This window comes from Protomyctophum bolini, assembly GCF_963924005.1.
Source record: "Protomyctophum bolini genome assembly, chromosome: 15".
NCBI lineage: Eukaryota > Metazoa > Chordata > Actinopteri > Myctophiformes > Myctophidae > Protomyctophum > Protomyctophum bolini.
In genome coordinates this window covers 30,088,241-30,114,548 of record NC_137876.1, presented here as the reverse complement: position 1 = coordinate 30,114,548, position 26,308 = coordinate 30,088,241, and the positions used below count along the sequence as shown (strand labels likewise).

The following is a 26,308-nucleotide window of genomic DNA, read 5'->3' as shown; positions in this document are numbered from 1 at the left end:
TTTCTTGGTAGAATTGAGAGTTGACACGGTCAGTGTGTTGAGTGAGTTTCATGAGCCCCGGGCCGCTGATACATGTGTATGTTATAAACTCTATTGTGCGATTTCAGATTTATGGGCTTCGATGACAATGAGCATTCTTCTCGTCTATCTCAAAAATGACTTTTTGGCATATTAGTGGTGTTTTTTAGTTTAGTTTTTTTTGGTTGGTTGACAACACAGATTTATTTATGTTCTTCGCCAAAGCCAAAGGGGAGGGAAGATCTTTAACGCAAGTTAAAAATGAAAGGATCTGGTATGTTTTCCTCCCGGTTTGCAGCTCCTCATAAAAAAGAGAACATGATTTAGTTTTTCCCCATTCACTGTCTGACAAGCACTCAACTTCTGCGCTTCATCACCAGAGTTTTATTTACCTTACAAGCCTTATGACCTGCTCAGGAGTCAGGACACATTGTTACGATGGGTAGTTTTGGTGTTTTATTATAGCCCATAAATGATCAATCTAATATTTAAATGTCCTAGTACCTGGCTTGTTTACATCTATAGGAGGTTAGAGAACAACAGTTACATATACTGTAGTACACAGAAAATAGAGTAATAAGTAATTTGTTTTCTTGTACTGTATATCCCTTTGAGATGTGCATACAGTATACATTATTTACAGTATGTACGGTACTGTACATACCTATTTTATCGGTACATTTTACCAGATTGGCACCTGGACCAGCCAAACATTCAGTGACAGTAACACATTGCATGTTGCAGCAACTGATCCTACAACATTGTGTCTACTCTGCCAGTAACCTTGTTGTTTCAGTTTATAGACCATGTCACTGTTAGCATTTCAGGTGAGCTGTGGTGTATTTCTTTGTTCTGTTTTGTTTTAAATGATCTAGGGCATCATCTACACTAGTCCAGTAAACTGTCAGACCTGTCAGCACTGGAATATACGGGACTGAAGTAACAAAGACACACAAAATCTTTTCCGTTTGTCCAGTTGGATGATTGGCAGGTTATTTCCTAACCAGAATCAAATTTCTTTGCTACGTTCCAGTGTTTTTTCTTCTTGTTTGCTTATTACAAAAAACAAAACTACATCCAGATTTGTCAGTTTCTTGGTTGTGTGTGTAAAAGAGAAGGAAGGGCAGAAGTTTTTTTTTTTTTTTACTTACAATTCATTCATATACAGACACTACAGATACTGTAAAGCAAGATGTTCATTATTATGAACTACATCAGTGGTTTTCAAACGTGTTCATGTCAATGACCCACAAATGTATACATGTATGTTTCAAAATTATCCAAAATGTTCAAACATTTTTCAATATTTTCCTAAAACATTTGAAAATAGCACATACAAGTTACAAACACACAACTTGCAACGGCTTGTGAGATTGTATTTGCTATTTTTAAACATCCAAAGTATAAAATAGGGTTCAAGTAGTATACCGGTAGTTCAAACGTATTTTGATGTGATATTAACTCATGTTGCTAGGCAGTGGGGCACCCCCTGGAACCCCCCCAAGGACCCCTGGGTCTGCGTGTCCCTGCTGGACCCAACATTAAGAACCACTGCTCTGCCTGTATTGTAGCAGGATGTTCATTGATATATACACTCTACATTACTTCTGTATTGTGTCTACTGCCTATAGCTACACTGTAAAATCTGGAGTGTTCATTTAAACACTAATTGGGTAGTTGTAGGTGGAGTGTGCCCGATTGCAGCCCTCAATCCACAGGCCTCAGCAGTACATTACTTACATTACATTACTGTATCGGTGAGGATTTTATTGTAGAAGGAAAGCAAGAGGGAGGGACAGTCTTGTGGATTTGAACAACAGATGTGCTTACTGTGGCTCCACAGGCAGGTGTCTTAACCACTACTACACCATAGACAGGAGCCATGCTCTTCTTAAAGAAATATTGTGATGCAGTGCACAGGAGTATCATGATGGAAATGTCAAAGATCTGCTACGTAAATGTCCAGCGAGTTGTGAAAACAAAGATTCTGTGGAAAAACCTATGTTTTTATAGGCACATCCTTAGTTAGAGAGAAAAGGAATGCATACAGAGTATAATGAAGACTTTCTCAACTGGATTATTTATTTTGACTTCTTATTTCTATAATATGAGTGATACTATACTGTACATCACAATCAAGTATTTGTTGTCCACGTGTTGAAATTTGCCTTTGGCTTCTCTGTGGGAGATGTCTAAACAGGCAGTATACATTGAACACACAATCAAATCAGCACTATACTAAAAAGCAGCAGAGCTTCCAGTATGGTGGAAAAAAGTGCAAAGATCTACAACCTCACAACGAATCTCTGTGAGCTTGTAGATTGGCTGTTTCCGGCTGGTTCCAGCAAATGAAGCCTATGACCTAGTATACATGACCTTGTCTTCTGGTCAAAGAGGTACAGTATGTAGGATTGTAGGATGTATAATAAATAGTAGTAAGTGGTTAAAACCCAGGATTTTGTTGTGCAGACAGGACGTCCAAAATATTGCCTTGTTGTAAATCTCTTAAGAAGGACTTAAGTGATGAATACCCCTGGCCTGGTCATTTGTATACAGTATGTGAGACTCCAGTCATGCACTAGCTCATTGATTACTGCAGTGGTTTGGCTTTGTTACCTTCTGCATGTTGCGCAGGTCTGCCTGATTGCTTTTTATGCTGCTTAGACCGACGGGGAGAATCTGTCTCCAAGCAACATTCCATGTTGTTCAAAATAGTGCTCCTACACACAGAACATATTTATGAGTTATTTTGTGATTGTGTGTAGTGTACATGTGTGATTGTATGTGTGCGTGTGCAGATGCAGTGATAGGATTTGGCTTTGCTTGGACTGGAAACTGTGCCCTTTGTTTCTGGCTGTGTTTCATTTTCCACCACCTTCCTCCCTCTATACCTGCCCTTAATGAGATCTCCTGTGTCAGATCAGAGCTCAGGCCCAGTGTTGCATACGTACAGTTCTCTGGTAATTGTTGGAGAGACTTGTTGGAGAGATTTTGTAACCCAAAATTGGGTTTAGATTTAGAGCCTGACCCCTGACTACTATAATGGTTTGGCATTGGCCATTATTTAACTTTTTTGACGACATCAGTATCAGCATGTGTCCCCATGTTTAACCACTTTAAACTTTGCGTCCCTGACATCACCAGGTCACTATAGGCGATACTTCTTTTTGAAAAGGGCTTAAGTGGTTGATGAGTTTAGTTTGTGTGTGTATTTTATATTTAATTGTTTGCTTGTTCATCGTATAATTAAAGTTAAATGCTATCTTGTAAATTAAAGTTTCATATTTTCTTTTCTTTTTTATTTGGTACATTATTTGTTTATCTGACTATAGGGTTTTTGTTCGTTCAGATTTCCAGGGCATACATTCAATAATGACATACTTACATTTTATGTGAAACACCCATATAGGACATTTATATATCGACTTATAAATACTGTACTATCACTGTAATTACAGGACAATCTGCACAAAACGTGGTGCACACACTGTTCAGTGGTCTGCCATGACAATATTCAGGGGTCCACGTTTCACAAAATATTGATCAAAACATCAGTAATCATAATCTGACCTAAATATCTGCCATTGGTTGGGCTAGTTTTTCTTACAGAGAATCAGGCCTAGCAGCTGCAAAAGCACAATCATCACACACAAGATAAGTACTCCTTGCTGAGTCTGGCAATTGCAGGAAAGGAAAATGCATTAGAAATGGTTTTATATGTTTTGTGTATACCGAAGCATTTGAGCAGCTGCAAAAGCAGAATCATTACAGGTAAAGCCGGTGTCTTTTTTTTAAAGTAGCCTGCATTGCTTGGGGTGAAAATGTTTTTTGAAATGAAGTATGTGCCTAACTAATTAATTTGCCCTTTTCGGCTTCTTTTTATTTGAGGTATCTCATTGTTTAATTATTTCAACTCATTGTCTTACCAGCTACAACAGTGTTAATAATACCATCATACACACGATGGGACGAATCGTGTCGAATCGAATGTACCTTTTCAAATAGTTGAATAGTGTTCCACAGCAGTTGGCTCAGGTGTGCATTCATGGCAGATGATTCTGCTGCTGCACACCTTCTCTTTTTTGTTATTTTGTTATTTTATTTTTTATTTTTTTGCTACTTCATGTTTTTGGCCAAGTTTCTGTTGCTCTGAAATCCCTTAGACTTTAGATATATATGTCAGATGGACAGGAAGCCAAGAGTCATTATGCCTGTCAGGGGGAAGACCTCCGTCCAACTGTACAGTAGAATGAATTCACTAATCGATCATGAGGGAAGATGTGTGTGCAAAGTGTGCGTACGGTACGTGTGTGTGTGTTGGGGGGTGTTAGAGAGGATTCCCATTGCATTGACTGTGGCTTGGCTACGTTGAAACATAATGATGCTTCTTTCAGACTACCTTTAGCCAAAGATCGACAAGATAAATTAGTGTCCATGTTGAGGTTCCAGTTCCATGTATAGAGGCTTGCACATGATGACCACATTACACTAAATGAAGATGGCAATGTCTGATGAGTGTGCGCAGAGCACAGTGATGTATTGTAGAAAGTGTAATTTGTACATTGTTCCAGCCAAATATTATGAGCATGAGATTCCGCTGAATTCAGTTCAGCAACTGTTTACTCAGATGGGGGAAAACGCTGTTTGAAAGGTGTGCTCTGGAAACTAGCGCAAAAAAAAGGTTGGGTGGAAAGAAACGAGGATGAACGTGAAATAAATGAATGGACTGCATTTAATATAGAGCCTTTCTCCAAAGCACTTTACAATGTATTTCACATTCACACACCGATGGCAGCAACCTGCACATCAGGAGCAGTTAGGTGTTCAGTGTCTTTGCCAGGAGGAGCCAGGGAAGATTCTAAACATGCATACTGTATAATCAAACTTTATAAGCTCTCTACAGTAAATTAAACTTGTAATGTTTGGGATTGGCATTGTTGTGCAGTACGTCTTTGGATGTTGTGGTTGAACCCAGGACCTTCGTTGTGGTAGTACTTACACTAATCGATACAATCCCAACATTGTTTTGCACATCACCTCTATTCACACTCAATGTCCAATGCTTGCATTGATTGAGTGTGTATTTATTTCCCTTCAGTGGCTGATTGGAGACAGGGAGAGTCACTGTGGAATCATCTGCTCGCGGACACAGGGGAAGCCGGTGTGTGGCTCCGATGGGCGGAGCTATGACACAGGCTGTGACCTGCAGAGGGCACGCTGCAAGGACCGCACTCTGGCGCTGGCCCACCGCGGTCGCTGTCGAGGTAAAGGAGCACCAATGTGATATGTACATCATACAGAATCTGATATGTACATCATATGCAAGCAGCATGCACACACACATCCATGCAGCCAGGCAGGCACATTAATATTATTCATAGCCAAATAGTCATAGAAAACAAGTACTCTATGCATACATGCATGCCATACAAACGTGCACAGTTGTTTCTCATGTGCCTGTGACACATTTGTTTACTATCTAAGAGGCCTGCATGACTGAGACTGTTCACTAACTGGTCTTGTGTTTTCTTTTTAGGTAAAAACTGGGTGAGGATCGACCAGCCGCCAGTTGTCCCTGCACCAACCTCCTCTTCTGAGGGACGGGACATGGAGCTGAAAGGTAAGGTCCTTTCCTGACTTCCACCGTAAAAATCCCCCCAATGATTTTGAACAATGGCCTGGCAATAGGCTGGGAACACATAAGAGGGTGAGTCAAGTCGACTCATAGTTTTGGCGCCGTTTGTTTTCTACCCTCTGGTGCCTCCCAGACTGGTGTGTGTTCTTTTTTGGCTGGTCTGAGGAACTTGTCATAGGATTCTCCTAAAAAATGAGGGGATTATTGCCCTCGTTAGTCAGACCTAGTAAACAATTGCCGCAAATGTAATTATTCTCACTGGGGTTCTCATGCTTCATCCTAACCTTAAATGTAAGAGAAAGTATTGTGGAAGTGAAGCATTTGTTCACTTATAAGCCATACTGTTAGGATAATAGTTTTGTTCCTACATGTGTGATCATCTATTTTGATATCACTGAAGTGATATTAATCTTAATTTAGTTGTAATCAATGATGTATTGTCATCTGCTATCACAGATGCATTCAAATTAAAGTCATACTGTGTAACTTTTTTAATTCAACAAAAGTATTTTTTGGTATAATCGTTCAGTGGTATAACCATTCCAAATAAATGTTTCAAGTTTCAACTTATTTTAACACTATTAAACGTGTATGCCCTCAACTCTCATACCAAAATGACGTAGGCACTGGAAATTTATTTATTTATGGATTTTACAGATGATAACGTCACAAATGCTTAAAAAACTTAGTTGTAAGGGGTGTCACTAAAGCAGACAATCAACATGCACATACTGGTACCCTGGTGTGTACTGAGAAGCAATAGCGGAAATAGCAGATCTACAAGCACACAATGTGTCAACTCACTCCAATGGCTCCCTGTTAACCCCCCCCCCCCCCCCCCCCATAATCCACCCTGAGCTCTGAGGTCAGTCGCTGCTGACAGCTAACAACCCTAAACCTCAAAACCAGAGGTGACTTTTGCGTTTAACCGACACATTCTCAATGTACAATCTCTAATTAACTCCTATTTAATTACTCTTACCTTCTGTGTACATAGGTGTCTCCTTTTTGTATAATTTGTTGTTCTTTGTTCTTTGCTTTTACCTGTGCAGCACTTCGGTCAATTAAGGTTGTGTGAAAGGTGCTCTACAAATAAAGTTTGATTTGATAACACTGCTTGATAACACTATTTTCGGTGAAGAGATTTGCTGTAGAGGCAAAAAAAAGAGGGAAGTGTAGACCAATGGGCGACCCCAGTCAACGAAGTATGATAGGTTTAAGTGGTTAAACTTCTCCTCTCCTGTGCAAGCAAGTCTCTCAGCTCTTTACTTTCTGTAACTTTCTCTACAAGGAAACCTAAAAAATAAGTCCTCTTAGTAGCCAACTGACTCTCCTCTAAAAGAAAAAATCAAAAGGAATGCCAACCAGTGGAGTGGGAGTTAGCAGAGCTGAACGAGAAGATGTCTTTCATTTTCCACCCCTCGGTAGGCGTGTAAGTCTTTACAGACTGTGATCATACAACTTCCTCAGCCTGTGGATGCCAGCCATTCAACAACAGCAGAGATTGATAGGGCTAGAGTCAAGGTTGGAACATGGCATTTATGTCATTTGTTTCGGCTCCCATTCCCTTTTAGAGAAACAACGGCAAAATATTTCATTTGGAGTTTTTCGTTTTGGCTCACCCTCTATATTGTACATGATTAAACACAATTTTTTTATTTCACATTTGACTCAAAGTCTAGGAAGGGAACGCTGTGCAAATCTCTCAGGCCGTTTTAGTTATAAGATAGCGCTTTATTTAACAAGGCAGGTCAAGAACAAATGTGTGTTTACAATGGCAAGGCCCTATAGCCTTTGGAAGGGTGGATAGGATTTGGATTAAAGTGCATACAACAAATACACTTGACAATCAGACACATAAAAAACTGATTCCAGCAACAATAGTAGAAACAGGAAAACAATATAAAACAACCAGTCACAATACAACTCGGATTAAAATGAATATGGCATTATCTCACTATTATCTTTCAAATCTATAGGTTATGGTTAGTAAAAGTATTATTTGGTCAACCAGGGACTATCCTCTATGAATTAGCAAAAAGTACCATGACTTGTAAAGTACCATGGTGCCAAAAAGTACTACTATAATGTTTGTATGTAGCCAATCCGAATGGAGCACTAAGAGCGGATAAGTAATTTAAAATCATACCCTCACGTTGTCCTCTTGTGTTGTGCTTCAAGCATTTGGTCAGGATTATGTATGTGAGCACACTGCTTCTTATCCCTAGCCAACTTACAAGCACATGTGCATAAGCAAAGACATAATGAAGACATTTTTAAATGCTATAGCCACTGGTCATAAAGTTGTTGTTTTTCACAGCTATGTTGCTATAAATCGGGGTTAGCGCGGTCAGGACCCATTATGGGTACGGGGTTGTTTGTGGTAGGTCCCCATCTGAGAGCAGTGCAAGCGTATTTTAATGAGCCCAAAACAGGACTGAATTAAATCAGGTTTTAAAGGTCTGGGAAGTATTTTTTGTTTATCTTCTATCTGTTCTGCTTGATGACATCATGGCCCACGCCCAGTGTTCACACTGAGCGTTTTTGTTTTGAGCCGCTAAACTGTTTGTGGTATTTTTAACCATTACCCAGAGGAGGGTTACAGTATGTAGAAGAGCATACAGCATGTTTTCAACACTAGCAACAACACATGAATCCATGTATAAATTATGCAACACATGCTTGATTTATACTCCAAGCGTCAAAAATAGCAGATCTGCAAGCTTGTTTTAACACATAGCGGATACGATGAGTTAGACCTTGTTGACCTTGTGCATGCAAGCTTGTACAGTAGATTGATCATTTTTTAGAAATCAGCTATTTTCGAACATGTATATCTGCAATTAAATCAGACGGTATGAGTTATGTTTAGTTTAGATTTATTCTAGTTTATTATTTAAGATTAGTTCCCAGGGTAGTTTGAGTAGTAAACATGCACTGCACTGCAATAATAAACATGCGTGAAAACACACAGTCTGTGGGAGCTTGCCAGTTCTCCACTGGAATATCTGGTGTCCTGCTGAAGGACACATTGACAGTAGATTCATGTCCTTGGCCTGGCCCAAGGGGCCAGTGAGGCTCTCCAATGTTGAAGCAATGGGCCCTAGTGGTAAGAGGGCCCATTGAACTTCGCGCCAGTTCAGTCCTTCTTTATACTCTATGGCCTGGCCCCTCAGGCCCTCAGAGCTGCAGTGACACAAATTCAGCTTTATCATTGGTTTGAAGATGTTGACCAACAAACTTTTAAGTAGACCAATCACACTGCAGAACTCATTTCATAATTTCAGGCTTGCTTTGGTACCTTGATATGTAGTGGTAATGTTTCAATATACAGTACATGACCATTGTTGGACTTAGAATAGTACAAACCAAGCTGTGTTCCTCATAGCTTACCTCAGTGTACCTACATATGGCGAGCCATCTATCACTGAGTGAAGCCAGTGAATGGCAGGTCAGCAGGTGGTTAATGTTTAACCTGTACGGGGCATAGAGTGAGGAAGCATGTGTTGAGTACTGAACGGCGCTATATGCACACTACGGTGTGACACTCTAGGACCCACATAAAAGTGTTAGTGTTAATGTGACTCTGAGGCCCCTTTTCCACCAGTTAGGAATCGGTTTTGTTCTTTAGTTACAGTAGGCCTAATAGGCCTATACGTGATCGGTGAATAGGTAAAATTATTATTAGTAGCTGGTAATAATACCATGAAACTTCCCCAGTTGATTACTTACACGAAGACAATGATTTATGGTATTAAACATTTTCTGAATTTGTACATTTAAATATGAAAATTAGGTTCAGACCTTGTTTATTGTTCTTACTGAGCAGGAGCTTTTGTTAAGACTTTGTTTTGTGGAAGTGAAATTTAGTTTAAGTCAAGTCCAATTGAATTGTAGACTCAGTGTGCTTAATTTAGTTGATTTAATCTGAGTTATGTTTAGATTAATTCTAATTTATTATTTCAGTCTAGTTCCAGTTAGTTACTCAAGAGTAGTTTCAGCAGTGATAAAGAAAAAACATGCACAGCAATAATATAAATAATATAAATAAAATGATGAATAACTAGATGATTCATCATTCTAGAAACTTGTAGGATGTGTAGTGTACAGTAATTTGTATGGTAAATATGTGTGTAATGCCTCTTTTGACTCGCTGTGATGAGCTATAGTGCTGTTATGCTGCAGCTGGATGTACTGTATGGAGGGAAGGAAGGAGCCAGGTCAACGAGGGAATGGTATTTTATGGATGGCTGAGTCATGATTCAGCGTCTTAAAGTCTTGTATGCTGTAACATTCGGAGTGTTAATTCAACTCTTAGAGCATACAAATATAACCAAACGAACCCTAAATGGTCCATTTGGTTACATGTGTTCGCTCTGAGTTATAAATGGATAAAATAGGAGTTTATTGTGTACGTACGACATACGGGTCAAATATGATCTGGACCCCAAATAATGGATGAAAATGATTCAACATTTTACACATAGGTTTTTATTTCCTTAAAAGTATAAATGGCTATTACGGTAGATAAACTGTCTCTGCATGCTGTATGCTAGAGATATCTGAGGGGAAAAGGCTATTCACTACAATCGACACTAATCAAATATGCTATGATTTGATATGTATCAAATGTGAATGATCAGGTATAAATACAAATCAGAGATATAAGTTATATGGATCTCGGCATCCGCATGGGAATGTCGTGACTCCAATGTAGATCTCAGACCAGCCTGTGATTGAGGTTAGTAATCTGTGTCGGACATACAGTATGTCTCCAAATTTGGGCAAGATTGCAGCCTGATCCAACCTCATTGAATTACATTCTAAAATGAAAGTAAATATTTAAGAAATAACGTAAAAAGGTGTAAATAAATACAGTAGTTGGCCTACTGACACTATAAACAAGATACAGTAGTTGTTGCTAATTGGTTCAGTGGTTTGAAAAATATCCAGACAAACACAGACCAAGCCTCTAATGGATGGCTATTGGCTAGCCTCCTATGCCGTAAGGAGGAAAATACAGTATCTCTGGTCAGTGGTCTCGGTCACTGGTCATAGTTTGAAAAGGTGGAATGTGAAAGCTTTCGTGGCTCACGTTGTGATCTTTACAGATGGAGGACAATCCAAATGTCGAGTTGAGAGGAGCCAAGCCCTGGAACAGGCCAAGAGGCCGCAGGCGTCCACCTTCATCCCAGAATGCAATGAAGATGGGACGTTCGCCCAGGTCTGTATGACTGCCTTCATTTATCCCCTCTCTGTCTGTCTTTGGCTCTCACCTTGTCTCTGTCTGGCTTACTGTCTGTATGCATTTGTTCAGACTTTTAATTAGACATTATTTATCATGACATAAATATCTCTGCTGTTGGGGAGAAACTACAACTAAAAAATATCCAGGAAAGAAAATGCAATACTGCCTCATCAAAGTTGGTATTGTGACTGCTATATTGTCAATTACTTGCATGAGAGGGGAGAGGTGGTAGAGTTAGTTGCAAAAATCAAAAAACAAAAAAATGGAGTTAGGTGGTTTCCTCCCGACAGCAACGATATGCTATTGTACATGTTGTATATTTCCTCTCTAATGTTTGACTAATTTGTATGTCCTGTTCCCCAGGTTCAGTGCCACACTCTGACTGGGTACTGCTGGTGCGTGACTAGTGATGGCAAACCAGTGAGTGGTTCCTCTGTACACAACAGGACCCCAGTGTGTTCAGGTACTGGCACAGAGGACCTGGTAGGCTGGGGGAAGAGACTTCTAGCCATTAAAGACATGAACTCTAGTGTCCCAATTCTGGGCATTTTGTAATATGCAAACATTCAGTGAAAATAGGCGACAGAGTTGGCATAAATAGCAGATATATAAGCACACTGAATGTAACGTGAGCTTGTAGATTGGCTATTTTCGGTACTTCACATACAATTGGGGTTTACGTGGTTAAACGTCCAACTGGGTATTATACAATTGGACATGTAGCCTTAGCCTAATAGAAAACGAACCTATACTTGTTGACAAGGTGTTTAAGGTCCTACTTTTCTTGAGGGTCTAGAATCAAATCCATGCCTATCCCCGTGCCTCTCCTACGCCGTTTACATCCATTTGTTCTTCCTGTCTGCCTCAGCGAAGAAAAATAATAAAAAGACATCTCATCGTGTAATTTACTAAATGATTATATTCCAAGTAGTCATGGCTAGAAAAACATCAACTCATCAATGTCTTACCTCAGTGACTAGTGGAAAACTTCACTACTGTTCCTCCCCAAAAAAGATCTTCTCTGTAATCATCTTGGTTTGGTACAGATTTAGCCAGTGTATAAGTTCCCATTTCCAGCGTTTATGTTCCGTAATACTATTGCAGGTTATTTCCTATATCTGTACTGGCCTCAGTCTGCTAGTATGCACACAGTAAAATTCATTCAACTCAGAGAGAGTACAAATGGAACCAAATGGGTTTGTACACACTCTAAAATGAACGGTCAGGATTTTACTGTACACACATTTAGGAAAAGTGATCCGTTTGTGGAAGGCCACAAAGCCACTGAGATTACAGTTTAGTGTGTTAGTAAAGAGGGGCACACAGCCAGATGTGTAGTGTGTGTCATCTGGCGTAGCAGGTGCGAGGTCAGGAAGAGAGGGCTAATAACCATCCATCCAGGGGCCTCTTAACCCCTCCATCCCCTGTCCTCCCCTGCCCCCCCTCAACCCTCACCCAATGCTTGATTTATACTTGGTTGCGTTGTGCGTTGCGCACCGATAATAGCAGATCTACAAACTCGCAAAGCATCACACCGCCACGTGTTGTGAGCATTGTAGATCTGCCTTTTTTTGGTGCGCGACACTGGCCAGTAAGTACAAATTACGCTTAACTGCTCTCAGCAGGCCAGAGCAGAGGGTAGAGAAAGCAGGCTTCTCTGCTCGCTGTTCAACCTGGATGGGAACACTTTATGATAATCACCATCATTTTCTCTGTGAAGATAATACACAGGGGCCTTTGCCAGAACTTGGCTTTGTGGAGCCGCGAGACCATGTGGTGCAAATTTTGTGTGGAGAGAGTGGTTGCATGCCGCTCTCTCTGGCTGGCTCTATGTGTGTGCATCTCTCTCTCTCTTTCTCTCTCTCTCTCTCTCTCTCTCTCTCTCTCTCTCTCTCTCTCTCTCTCTCTCTCTCTCTCTCTCTCTCTCTCTCTCTCTCTCTGTTTCTCTCGCTCCTTGCTTTCTCTTTCACTTACTCATTCATTCTTTCTTTCTCCTTGCTTTCTATCCATTTGCCCTTGTTTTATCCCCCCCCTCTCTCCCAGTCTCCTTTATGATCCCAGATTCAACCAGTGGCCATGTGTCATTTCTTCACTCTGAATCATTAACGCTCACATACCGAAGATGATGATGTCCATTCATAGCCAAGAGCAGTTCAATCGTCTGTTCTGAATAACCAACAGTATTAGGAAGCACATTACGACACAACCGTACAGTGTCTACCAGTCTCCCCATGTGTCCTGCATAAGCTCCAATATTTCCGTTGTTTCTTGCAAAGGTGTATGTACCCCACTGTTAGCCTTGGTCCAGTGCGTTAGCAAGTTCTCACTAACGCTCTGCCAGGAAAGCCTCTGCTGCTCACGGGTAAAACAAAATGCACTGCCGTGCCAGGGGTCCAACTTTACCAACAATAAACAAAACTACTCCGCTAATCACCGAGACAAAGCTTGTTTTGTGTTGCCGAAAGTCTATTCTCCAGGCTGGGAGCCTCTCAGCACCCCAGCTTCTCTGTATAATATATTTTTGGTCATGAAATAAAACAAAATATTTAATTTAGAGCACCCTCTATAGATCTGTCAATGGGTAATTTATGTTGACCAGATCTGTAGAGGGCGATCTAAAGAAAATATGAGCTTAGCAGAGTATTTTTGTTTATTTTTGGTAAAGTTGGACTCCTGGCACGGCAGTGGAATTTTTACCTGTGAGCAGCAGAGGGTTTCCTGGCAGGGCGTTAGTGAGGACTCGCTAACGCACTGGACCAGGACTACCCCACTGTCGGCCTCAAACAAACACTGACTCCACAGACACCAGAGGATTAGAATCTAGCACCACTTTCCAGAGTACTAGTAGGCTACTGCTGTTTTTAGTTTTGTTTGCAGTAACGCACTATGCGTTACTGCGGTCTGCACCTTAGCTCTGCCTTCACTCCGCTCTCAATGCAAAAAGCGTTTAACTCACAACTTCAGATGCCCCCCTCTACACCCTTTGACCCAAATCAATCATTTCACATACATTTGCAGGAAACTTCCGTGAATTTATGGGAACTCATGCTGGGACAAGTGATCTGACAGGTAGTAAATTTAATTCCAATTGCCTTCACCTAAATCCCCCCTGCTCTCACCTCATATTCTAATCATTATGCATTAGATTCTAATGGGTTTGAGTCGTCTTTAATTAATTTTTTTGCTCATTGCCTCAGTATCCATGCATGCCTGACTTGACTTCCTGCATGCACAAAAGTTAACTTGTATGTCTCTGCCACTGAACCAGTAATACCACAGATACACGAATCACGATACACATACATGTTTGGTGCTAACATATTAGAATATTTGTTCCATCCAGTAGGCCTATAACTATATTGTTCAAATCTTGGGCCTTGGGTGGTATAATGGGTCGTCTACTATATGCGAGTGGATTGGTCTACTATTTTGTCCTGTCTTTTGAGTTGATGAGGTTTTCCAAAATGAGATATCCAGCCACATATCCATATCATACCCACACTTTTGATTCATTGACGTTTTTATTGACAAATTCATGCATGAACATATATTTGTTTGTACATGTATATTTGTATGTCAAAATGATAAAACACAAAAAGCTTCAGAACTTATTTCCTCTCTACTATTTCAGTTTTTATGACAGTCACCTGCAAAAACCTTTTGTAATGTGTGACTATTATATGAATGATTTGAGTTTTCCCTAAAAAATATAAAATGCCATTTAGGAGAGAAACCTTTTGAGGGAGGACTGCTGCTGCTGTTGTCCAGTGAGTGTCCAATGCAAATGTTGTGCTTTCTCTCTGAAGGGTCAGTAACCGATAAACCACCTGGGCCCCCCAGCTCTGGTAGAAAAGGTGAGTTGAGATCTGCTATTTGTGTGTGTGTGTGTGTGTGTGTGTGTGTGTGTGTGTGTGTGTGTGTGTGTGTGTGTGTGTGTGTGTGTGTCATTTGCATGTCTGTGTGTTTATGTATGCGTTTAACATAATGCAAAGTTCAGCCTCTCTTTTGACCTGCTTTCGTTACATTTGTGTACAAAGTCCAAATGTGTGCAAAGCTGGAAGATACTATTACTGGTATATTATGTATAAATCAATTGATGTGTAAGGCTATACATTTTACCATTTCAGGTGATTTGTAAATGACCTGCCTATTCTGTTTGTTGGACACAGACTACTAGACTTTTTATTAGATTTTAGGCCCATTTTTAACCATTGTGCTCTAAAGCCCAAACCACACCATAGGGTTTTTAATGTAAACCACGTCAATGCAACTCCTTGCAACTCAATGAGTTGCATTGGTGTGGTTTACCTTAAAAAACATTTTGGCTTAAAGGGACACTTTTTGCAAAAAAAAATATGTTAATGACATTTAAAAGCTTTAGAATACTTTCCTGGGGGTCTTTGTGTGTGTAATATGTGGTTTTAGCTATTTTAGATTGTAGCAGTGAGCACAGTTTCTCTGATGTCATGGACACTGGTCTCACTACCTTCCTGGACTACAATTCCCATAATTCTTTGGTGTATTGCTCCTCCTTAGGGGGAGAGTCTTACTGAGACAACATGTAGTCCAGGAAGGAAGTGAGCCCAGTGTCCATGACATCAGAGACACCGGGCTCACGGGTACAATCTAAAATATCTAAAACCACATATTACATACATAAAGACCCCAATGAAAGTGTTCTAAAGCTTCTAAACGTCATTAACATATTTTTTTGCAAAAAGGGTGAAGTGTCCCTTTAAGTCAACACACACACACACACACACACACACACACACACACACACACACACACACACACACACACACAACACACATTCCATATTCTGTGTCTCTTGCCAAGCACACATAATATTCATTCAATGCTGCATTTTCTCCTGTTTGACAGCAACAATCAATATATCAAAGCTGCTATACAAGTTGTTGATCATAGCCTATAAATCATATATAACGGTTGCCGTTCAGTCTTGGGGAAACTTGTACGTTGTGCTCGAGAGATTCCTCACCTCTGGCAGTGGAGCAAGCTATCCTCTTGTCTGACCCCCCCCCCCCCCAAACCTAGATATAGATACATTCTTTACACCTCCAAAGGACATAAGGTTTACTACTGTAAACCACCCCTTGTCTTTCCCTAGCCCCTAGGGTGGTGTATACCGGTGGAGTCTTATTGTGTGTGTGTGTGTGTGTGTGTGTGTGTGTGTGTGTGTGTGTGTGTGTGTGTGTGTGTGTGTGTGTGTAGCAGATGCATGTGTGTGTGTGTGCTGGACTGGTCTTTCCCCCTTTGTATCCAAATGGACTAATTTGGTTACATTTGTACACTCTAAATTACAAATGATATGAACATTGAGGATTTGACTGTGTACTTGACAAATAATTATTGTTTTAATCTACTTTCAGCAGCAGCTGATAAGTGCTATTTATGACATCAGGACATTACAATACAGATGTTTACAACACAAAAAAAAGAAAACCTAACTTTTTATTGTAACAGTTTACGTAAGCACATTGCATAATGCTAGGTGTAACAGAAGCATTTAATTTGGTTTGTAAACAGTTCTAGTAAACATAATTAATTATACATATATGTGTACATTCAAGTCACGGGAAGTGATGCTTAACTATGGAATATAGTTGTGGAAATTTGATGGGGTTTAGTTATTTAAGCTGCTGCCATCACAAGACTCCTCAGTCGTTCGCATTTGGTTGGAATGTTCCGGTGACTTCAAGACTGGATACACACAGGTAAGTATTTAAGGCAGCTCAATTCACTGAAAAAGTGAAAGTACCCAGACCCTGTTTTTGTGTTCCTGAGTATGATTTATTTATAATATTGGATAATTTCTTACCGTGCACACGTTTTGCTCAAGTCTGGTTGGTCTTTGTCAGGTAAAACTGATCTGATCACATACATAATCATTTGGATTGTGTACTGTACATACAATCAAGAATTCAATAATAATATAGTTCATGTAGTAATGTAGCAAGACGTCCGAACCGAAGACCCTGCTTGCAGTACCTAGAAGCCGTGCTGCTCATTACACCCAACTGGAAATGTTGGCTCAAGGATGATGCCAGAATGTCATTACATTTTTAATTCAGTAGGCTTCATCGTGCAATAACTGCAATTTCACTATTGCGATATTATGAGATATCTTTAGTGCTGACATTTTCGCCTAATGGAAAGGTCCTGGGGTTACGCAAATTGGGTTTCATCATCCAGGGAGCATGAATGGAAATCTGCCCAAAAAGATTTTGAGATTACTTCTGTGCAAGCGGAGGTTTTGACCTGAGGCTAGTGGAAGATTTGACCTAAGACGGTGAACTGGCTGGCATAAATTTAAACTCATTCGTATAACCAGTTGTCTAATTATGGTATAAGACAATGGCATGTGTGGTCTGTAAATACAGGTGTGTTCACATTTACCTGATGAAGACCAGTCTTGAAAACATTGTGCTGCCAGTGAGATATAATCCAATAAAAAATAAATCCTTCTGGGGAACACAAAAGCAGTGGGCAGGTATTTTCTATTTTTCTTTAATTAATTTTTGCTACCCACCACCTGCAAAATTACTATGGATGTGTGTGTTTCTTCGAGACTTTTAGCCCAGCACAATGTAAGACTGGGAGATAACCTATTCACTAGACCTGAATTAATTATTGAAAAAACCTGAAAAACCTATTTCAGCGTTGTGATTCAGCCTGCTTAGACAAAAAAAAATTCAGAGTTGTTTGACATTTGAGATAATCTAATTGAACCTCTATTTGTGCCAGGTGAGATTAGTCCATTCTAGAGACATAGTTGGACTCACTTCAAATGCTAATTTGAACCAGATCCGCTTTGAAATGTTTCGCTTCCCCATTTCTTATCTACTGGCACCCTAGTCCACCCTAATACAGAATTCATCTGTATTATTTAATACAGTTTAATGAGCTAAATGTGAAAATGAATAATGCTTTACCAAAGCTAGAACAATATTATGGGGCCTGCTTTTAGTGTGGGGAGAAACATCTGTATGTTCACAAATACAGACTGAACTGAAAAATCACACTCGTGTGAAGTGAGCGGTGCAACTATACTTTTATTGTTATAATACGCTACTCCAAACACACATAGGGACATACAGACATAGCTGTTCCTACTCCAAACGCTACTCCAAACACACACAGCGACATACGTACATAGGGAAACAAAAAGCTAGTCATCATTGGAGCAGTGTGCACTGCTCAAAAACACATAGTGTAGGAGGAAGAACTGGCAAAATATTAGCTCTTGAACATTGCTCGTCTATTGTATTTATTCAACAAACAATTGAGATTAATCTTCACCTGTTCGTTAGTGATGGGGCAGCCTTTCTTTTGTACGTTTTTGTTTTCTTTGTCAACTGTACCCCCATAGAAATCTACATGAGAGCAGGTCTACACCTGCAGCGCTCATGCGGGCTAACCGTCAAGAGAGATTCTTGATTGGGAGGGGGGGGTTCTCCTCATTCTTGTGTCTGTGTATGCGTGCACTGCTTCTGAGCATACGCACTTGTGTGTAGGGATGCATGGTGGATGTATCGTGTATGTGATAGCCTTATAGTGCTGGTGTGAGAATGAATGCCTATGAAAGGAGTTAATTTCCTGTGTGCAAGTGAGATATACAGCAGACGTATGTGGGAGGTCTGTCTCCATGTTTCTGTGATTCAGTCTCTTATTTAGTCTGACTTTATCTTTATTCTCTCTCTCTCTCTCTCTCTCTCTCTCTCTCTCTCTCTCTTTCTCATTACTCTGCTGTCTTGGCCGGGCCATGTGCAAATCCCAACCATTCAACACTTCTGGAGAGTAGATTGTATTAACCTCAATAATGGTAGTCTCCTTCCGTTTCTTTCTCACTCTGAACCCAGATGATGGCTCCAAGCCCACGCCCACCATGGAGACCCACGCCCTCCCTGAAGGTGAAGGTAGGTTCTCTCCAGTCTTGACCACATTGGACAGTAGCATCCCTATTCTGGACATTTCATAGGCAAACATTCAGCGAAAATAGCCGATCAACACGCCCCATTGCGAGATGGGCTTTTTCCGGCGAAGATATTTGGGGTAGAGGTATGGAGATATCACACTAAAGACCCCTGGGGGATTTGGGGGTTTTCCAGGTGTGTATGTACGGAATTGCAATTCCGTGCTATGTCACCATATTTCTGTGAGATGGGCTTGATTACATGCATACTTTATTAAAGTGATATTTCCGTGTATATCATGTACTTTGTGCGAGAATAACAATCAACACCAATAGTTTTGTATACAGTACCTCTTATTTTGTCCCTGCAACAAGTATTCTATTAAAACAAGACCAATTTCCCTCACACCTGAATACACTGACACTGATCAGTGCAATAACCACAAATGTACATCAATTATAAATATGGGTAATCTGAGACATTGATTTGTCCTTCTGTACTTGCAGAGATCACTGCTCCCACACTGTGGATCAAACAGTTGGTTTACAAAGAGAACAAACAGAACAGCTCCAACTCCAGGAGGCCAGGTGAGGGAAACCCATTTACTTACCCATACACCACTATACACCAAACACATGTACTGTACACCAAACCAATGTACTGTATCCATACACCACTGTACATGCAAACTGGCAGAAAACTTGTATCCATATTTGTGAGTGTCGCACAAAACTAGCTTGATACTGACCACATTCTTTCCTGATCTTCCTCTTGATTCACATCTTCGTAAATATAATTTTGTGATAATAAAATATTGAGCATATTGGTTCCTGGGAATTACTTTCATTTCCTGTAACAGTTACTAGAGGTGTGTATTCACCTTTTTGGCCTCTTACATACTGTAGAATGTAGATGTTATCGACAAAATGCGTCTAGCAAAACGGTTTTGTCTCAGTACACTGTCCCTACGTGATCAAATATATAGCACCACACAACGTTTTGGGCACATAATTGAAAGATTTGTTTTTAACTGTAAGATAGTACAAAGCTCCCATGTGCCCCCCTCGAATGATGAATAATGATGAAGCCACTTTTCTACTGTTAAGTCCAGATTCCCTGCTACTACACCACTGTTTTGACAATATTATTGAGTGGGGAAAAGCCTTTTGTGATAACCAGTGGTGGAATAAGTACCTTTTTTACTTTTTTTATTTTTACTATCAATACTGCAATATAATAGTAATACGGCAATATTTAGTAGAAATACTAAGTCCAGAATTCAAAATGTATTTGAGTAAAAGTACTAAGTATTGGCATCAAAATGTACTGTACTTAAAGTACCAAAAATACTAATTATGCAGAATGTCCCATTTCAAGTTTTCACGTTTACAAACTCACAATGCGCCGCATCACGAGCGATGCATTGTGAGCTTGTAGATCTGCTTTCTTCAAATGGCCAAAGATGTAGTTGAGTAGAAGTATTGGAAATTATAAATACTCAAGTAAAGTGCAAATGCCTCAAGATGTTACTTAAATACAGTACTTGAATACATGCACTTAGTTACTTTCCACCACTGGTGATTACCAAGTAAATTGTATACTTTGCGGAATGTGAAGATGTAGCCAGTACAAAATCAAAGTCCTTTTCACATGGTTTTATTTACCTGGCTCTCACGGACAGAGACCACAGATGTGTTTCAACCAAACAGGTCTTCCTCAGCGTTGTTCACAACTTTTATTTAATCTGGAGCCTTCTGCTGTGCAGCCATTTCTCTTACTTTGCGAATGTCAATATGGCTCCGGCCAGTCTAATCCATTGCAAAGCCTCTTCGTGTTTTCCACCAGCTTCTGGGATGAAATGTAAAACTTCTTCAAGGAAAATCCAGGCCCTGCTCCACGCTGCTGGGATTAGGTTTCTCTAGTTTCTTTCCTTTGGTGTAATTTGTTTAGCTTTCTCTGTCTCCATGTTCACTGCCCTCTAGGCATGCCCAGTCCACTGGGCTGCTTTCACGCTCCCTGCACCCAGTCACAGAGTGAGGATGGTGGGGGGGGGGGGGGGGTGCACAGTAAAATCCTCAGTGTTAAGTTAACTCAGAGACTGTACATTTGTACCTCTCTTCTTGGAGTTACAAATGGATGGATAAATTAATATATGTGTGTGTGTGTGTGTGTGTGTGTGTGTGTGTGTGTGTGTGTGTGTGTGTGTGTGTGTGTGTGTGTGTGTGTGTGTGTGTGTGTGTGCGTGTGCGTGTGCGTGCGTGCGCGCGCGCATAAGTGTTAAACTCAGCATTGGTGAATGCACAGTACAGGTGAATCCTTGAGTATAAATGTACACAATACATAGTAATGCATGCATGTGTGTGTGTCTATACCTGCATGCATACATGTACTGTATTTGTGTACACACATGTTTACAAGTTAGCACAGTGTTCTTTTTGACAGGACATTTTGATTTTGGTTTTAGTCATAGTCTCTTGAATAGTTTTCATTTAGTTTAATCACATTTTAGTCACCTGGAATGTTTTAGTGTTTGTCTAATTTTAGTCGACTAAATATCATGAGATTTTAGTCGACTAAAACTACAGTTGATTTAGTCGACTAAAATGTATTTTGGCGGGCCTTGATGCCGTCGTAATGATTGATTTTACACTTGCTGAAAATAGTAGATCTACAAGCTCACAACTCGCCGCGCTACGACGTGTTGTAGTTCTGCTATTTTCATCATGCAACCAAGTGTAAAATGACTTATACTGGATCTCTTGTCCACTAGTCCCTTCCTAACATTTTAGTCTAGTTTTTATTTGTTGACGAAATTGTCAGTATATTTTGTCTCAGTTTTAGTCATCGTATCTTAGTTTTCATTTAGTTTTCATCAGTGAAAAAAGGTAGCCGACGAACATTTTTTGTTACAGTTTTAGTTGACGAAATCAACACTGAGTTAGCATGTATACGTTTTAAGTAGTACTATACCATCTCACCTAAGCATGGGCCACAAATTGCTTCTAGTTGTACGTACCATTTTATTCATTACATGTGATTGATGTTCATTCGATCGGCTCTCTGTTCGCCATCCACACTACACTTCTGTGCACAGGAGTGTGAAAGGAGTTTGGTTGTAGCATAAGGAGGATATCAGACAGGGAAGTGGTTAACTTTGAGTGATGGTGTTCCAGCAGGGGAATTTGAAGTTGGGGGCGGGGGGAGTGAGGAAGGACTGTATTTAATGGACAGATATTCACTGTGACAGCGCTTTGAAACGGCTATGGAAACACCGGCTTCCTGTTTCTGATTAGCATTCGGCGTCCTGCGAGGGACGGAGGACATGGTCGACAGAGGGGATTTGTCAACACTTGAGAAGCTTAGAGTGTGTGTATGTGTGTGCGTGTGCACACAAGAGTGCATGTGGGTGAATAATATGCATTTGTACAAAGCTGTATTTTAGTTTGTAGATATATTTGTTGGGGCGAGGTTGTTAAATGAAGTGGTACTATTAGTATCTGTTATAGGGGTGAATTAAATTAAAACTGTGAGCTGGTACTACAAGTCAGTCATTAGTCAGAGAACTTTGGACAAGAATCTCTTTTTAGCCTATCGTTGTTTGTCAGGTGAAACCTGACATACATCTACTCATGAAATGTAGACGACAGATCGCTACCTAGTCGTGATTGGCTGCTTCTAGCCAATGGGACGGAAAAGCGGCCTCTGGGCAATGGGAAGGGCTGGGAAGGGGAGAGGCTAATATCCCTGGCAGCCACGCAGCCTGCAGTCACACTCACGGGTTGACGGGGAAGACACGTTTGCAATGTTCGAACATCACTCGATATAACAAAAAACCAAACGTGGCTGAAACAGCGCAGCCAATCCATTTGAAAACACGACTGAGAAAAAAAGAGAGCACAAACCTGAGAACTATTAGTGGGCAGTTTGTTTTACATCATCATTAGCGCCCCTCATTTCACACGGGTGTGATTCTTAACAACTAGGGAGGTGCCTACCTTGAATGATAGTGAAGTGATGAAGTTATGTCTGTCTCTTTTATGCCTGACGTCAGAATGATGTCAGATTTCTGTATGTGTCCCTTCATTCCTATTTCCTATATATGGAGTTCTGTGTTAGGCATGCCAAAATATGGAGTGTTGGGATGTCAGAACAGGCCAGCTCCATATGGACCCTGGGCAGGGGCCCGGTCCAAAGCACGGGCAGAGGCCTTTTGTGGCGGTTCTGGACAACCGTGGGTCCGACCGACTCGACACCGGGCACTGCACCCCCTGCGGTGGTGTGGAACGCGTGTGTCGAATTTGAAGTCGGTGGGGCTAACGAGTTCTCGAGTTACGTGGATTACAAACAGACGTACAGACAGACATACGTACAGACAGAAACTTGGTGCATTTATAGATGGATAGATATTTCTCTCTTTCTTACTCTCATCCTTGTTCTTTATCCCTCCCCAACAATTTTCTGCCTATGTCCATTCTCTTGCACTGTCTCCTTCTGCCTGTCTTCTTCCTTGGAAAAGCTGAGTAAAAGCTCACCATGAGCAGCTCTCCTGCGTTCTCACACAAAGTGCTCTGTGCATTCATTGGCTCCTTGTCTCTGGCTATTCCGTAACTCTGATTTAGGGAGATGTGTAGAGTGGAAGTGTGTGTTTGCTTGGCCAAGAACAAAGAAAAACTACCGCAAAGCTAATTTTTCAAACCAATAGTCTACTGGAAGCCCCCATAGGTCCCTTAGAACCAAAAATGTTGGTTAGTATAAACTGTTATGATTCAAATGTCATTTATAGGCTTAGCAGAGATTAAGCTTGGTTGCTAAAAGTTGCATGTTGTGGCCTGGGCCGTGGCTCAGCGGTCCAGGCACCTTGGCTGGTAGCCCGAGTTTGGCAGTGTGCCGCGGGTTCGACTCCCGATTCCGACGGCCTTTACTGCATGTCACTCCCCCAATGCATCTCTCTCCCCATTTCCTGTCAGCCTACTGTCTATTCCCCCAGCCCCCATAAAAATATATAAAATATAGGCGAAAGCCACAAAAAACATCTTTAAACGTTGCACGTTGAACAATTTGATTAATTAGCATAATATGTGACCATACATTGGAGTGTATGGTCAGTGTATGATGCCAAAATGTTAGTATTTTTCCAGTTTTTCACGTGTCCATGAGGTGACAGTACTTCATTAGACACCCTGGAGTTGTTTTTATGTGCAATGGTGTATTAACTTTGTATTTTCTTCCTGGAGGCTGAACCCTTGACAGTCAAACGGGCCAATGAAATAAACAGTAATATAGTGACACATCAGCCCCTCCCCTAACCCCTCCCCCTTTATCGTACAACTACAGCTGTGGGTGCGGCTTCAGTTCAGGTGGATCACCACCCACCAAGAAAACCAGGCATACTTAATAAACTGGTGGGCGTGTCCACATAAAAGCATGATTTTAACAAATACTGTACACTTTTTGGAAAAAGTTCTTCCTCCTTATATTATAATAATACATGATGATCATGTTTTAGGGTGGAAGAAAATCATGGCACTCCATCTTTAACAACCTACTGTATATAAGGCAAAACATTCTAAATTTCATCATTCTTTAAGTATCACGTGACGTGTTAAACTAGGGGGTTTTCATGATTCTGAATCCATTCCAAGCATTAGTTTTGCACAAAATACACTCCTTGGGCTAAAAACAAGGAGTGTTTTGTGCAAAACTAATGCTTGGAATGGATTCAGAATCATGAAAACCCCCTAGTTTGACACGTCACATGTTACTTAAATAATTTCATTTGGAATGTTTTGCCTTATATAGGTTGTTAATGGTATTGTCACATATTATGCTAATTACTCAAATTGCGCAACATGCAACCTTTAGCAACCAAGCTGAATTTCATCCATTAGGCCTATAGATAACATTTCTATCATAAAAGTTTATACTAATTACCATTTCTGGGTTCATGAAATTTCCAGTAGACTACAAGGCATTAAGGCAACCATACCAGGCTTTGACACAATATGTTGTTCGAGTATTGCAAAGAGAAGAGAAAAAACAAACGTAAACAATACATGCTCTAGACAGAGAACATTTATAACATGTAACAGAGAGCAGAAAAGTTGAACAGCTGTAAACCACCAGCTTCCCTCTTCATGGGCTATAGCCTAATGCAAACACTGCACCCTGGAGTTGAGCGATATGGACAACATTAAATTGCAAAATGTTTTACCAAATGTCAATGTCGATATAACACCATATTGTGGCACACTACATTTTCAAATTGTGAAAGATTTATCCAACCAACTCTGGATTTTAACAGATTGGATATGTGTTATAATACTGTTATTTTTAGGGTAGGCTACCTACTCTTTATCATCTGCCTCTTTCTTTTGTATCTAGAATCCCCGCTCTCTTTGTCATAGACACGAACGTGAAAGTGTGTGCACGCATGCACACGCTTTCATAGAACTCCCACAGAATGCTGCAGAGAGCATTGCCGTGATTAGATCACAGCTGAAAGTGATTGGAGTGTAGCAAAGAAGAGAGACTGTGTGTGTGTGTGTGTGTGTGTGTGTGTGTGTGTGTGTGTGTGTGTGTGTGTGTGTGTGTGTGTGTGTGTGTGTGCGCATGCAAGGGGGGGGGGTGGGATTGCTGGACTAGTGTCTCAAAGAAATGGAGAGAGATTGAAAGAGGGAAGGAAGAGGAAAGGTTTGGGGATAGTGGGCTAGATAGAAAGGCTGAGGAGGGAAACAGAGGGAGGATAGAAAGAAGAGAGGGAAAGAGAGTGGAAGAGGGCATTCTCTGATTTCACTTTGGATTGTTGGACTGTCATTTTGCATTCCTCTAATAATCACAGAAGTAGTTCGAGCTCTTGGTCAAAGATCACACACTCATGGCATGCACACGCACCCCCCAAACTCCACCCCAACTTGATCTTACGTGTGCACTTATTTTAGGGACACTGATCTATTTAGAAATGTTATGCAAATGCTCTGTGTCTCCAATGCATTTCCCTATCATTGGAGCAAGTGAATTGGAAAACAAAAATGGAACCTCCCACATCAATAAACAGTAAATAGAGCAGAAACTAATCTTTGTGAGGCGGCTCAGGACGAGAAGCATGTAGATTAAGTTTCACGTACACACAAGAACCTTGCGGGGGCTCACGGAGCCTGTGTCCAGCCTTTTTCCATTTGAATGTATAAAAAACAAATTTCTTTTCGGAATCGCACTGCCTGGCGCCAGCATACCCCTCTGTATAATAAACAGTGCTAAATAATTTTGATGTGAAGAGACCTTGGCAAGGAGCGGAGCGGCCGCACAGCGCTAAGAACACTTGAGTGTGAGCCCTCTGTGGAAAAGTTCTGGGGGAGCGGAGGGGGACACGCTTGGCCTTGTGATGGCAACACTGCTCAGAAAGCAGGCGTACATGCTCTCACGCACACACACACACACACACACACACACACACACACACACACACACACA

General features: G+C 40.8%; 1 protein-coding gene across 6 annotated transcripts in view; it reads left to right on the top strand.

Moving 5' to 3' along the window:
* The window catches only part of smoc1 (SPARC related modular calcium binding 1), a 58,012-nt gene that overhangs the window by 13,610 nt on the left and 18,094 nt on the right, over positions 1–26,308 (top strand). For 3 of the 6 annotated variants that reach the window (XM_080784151.1, XM_080784146.1, XM_080784147.1), the window contains exons 2-9: positions 5,117–5,282; positions 5,555–5,638; positions 10,765–10,877; positions 11,265–11,364; positions 13,920–13,970; positions 14,708–14,755; positions 18,752–18,841; positions 19,345–19,425. In XM_080784151.1, coding sequence (XP_080640277.1) covers positions 5,117–5,282; positions 5,555–5,638; positions 10,765–10,877; positions 11,265–11,364; positions 13,920–13,970; positions 14,708–14,755; positions 18,752–18,841; positions 19,345–19,425 — 733 coding nt within the window. The remainder of the gene's footprint in view (positions 1–5,116; positions 5,283–5,554; positions 5,639–10,764; positions 10,878–11,264; positions 11,365–13,919; positions 13,971–14,707; positions 14,756–18,751; positions 18,842–19,344; positions 19,426–26,308) is intronic. The other 3 variants (XM_080784148.1, XM_080784150.1, XM_080784149.1) reach the window with 3 other exon arrangements.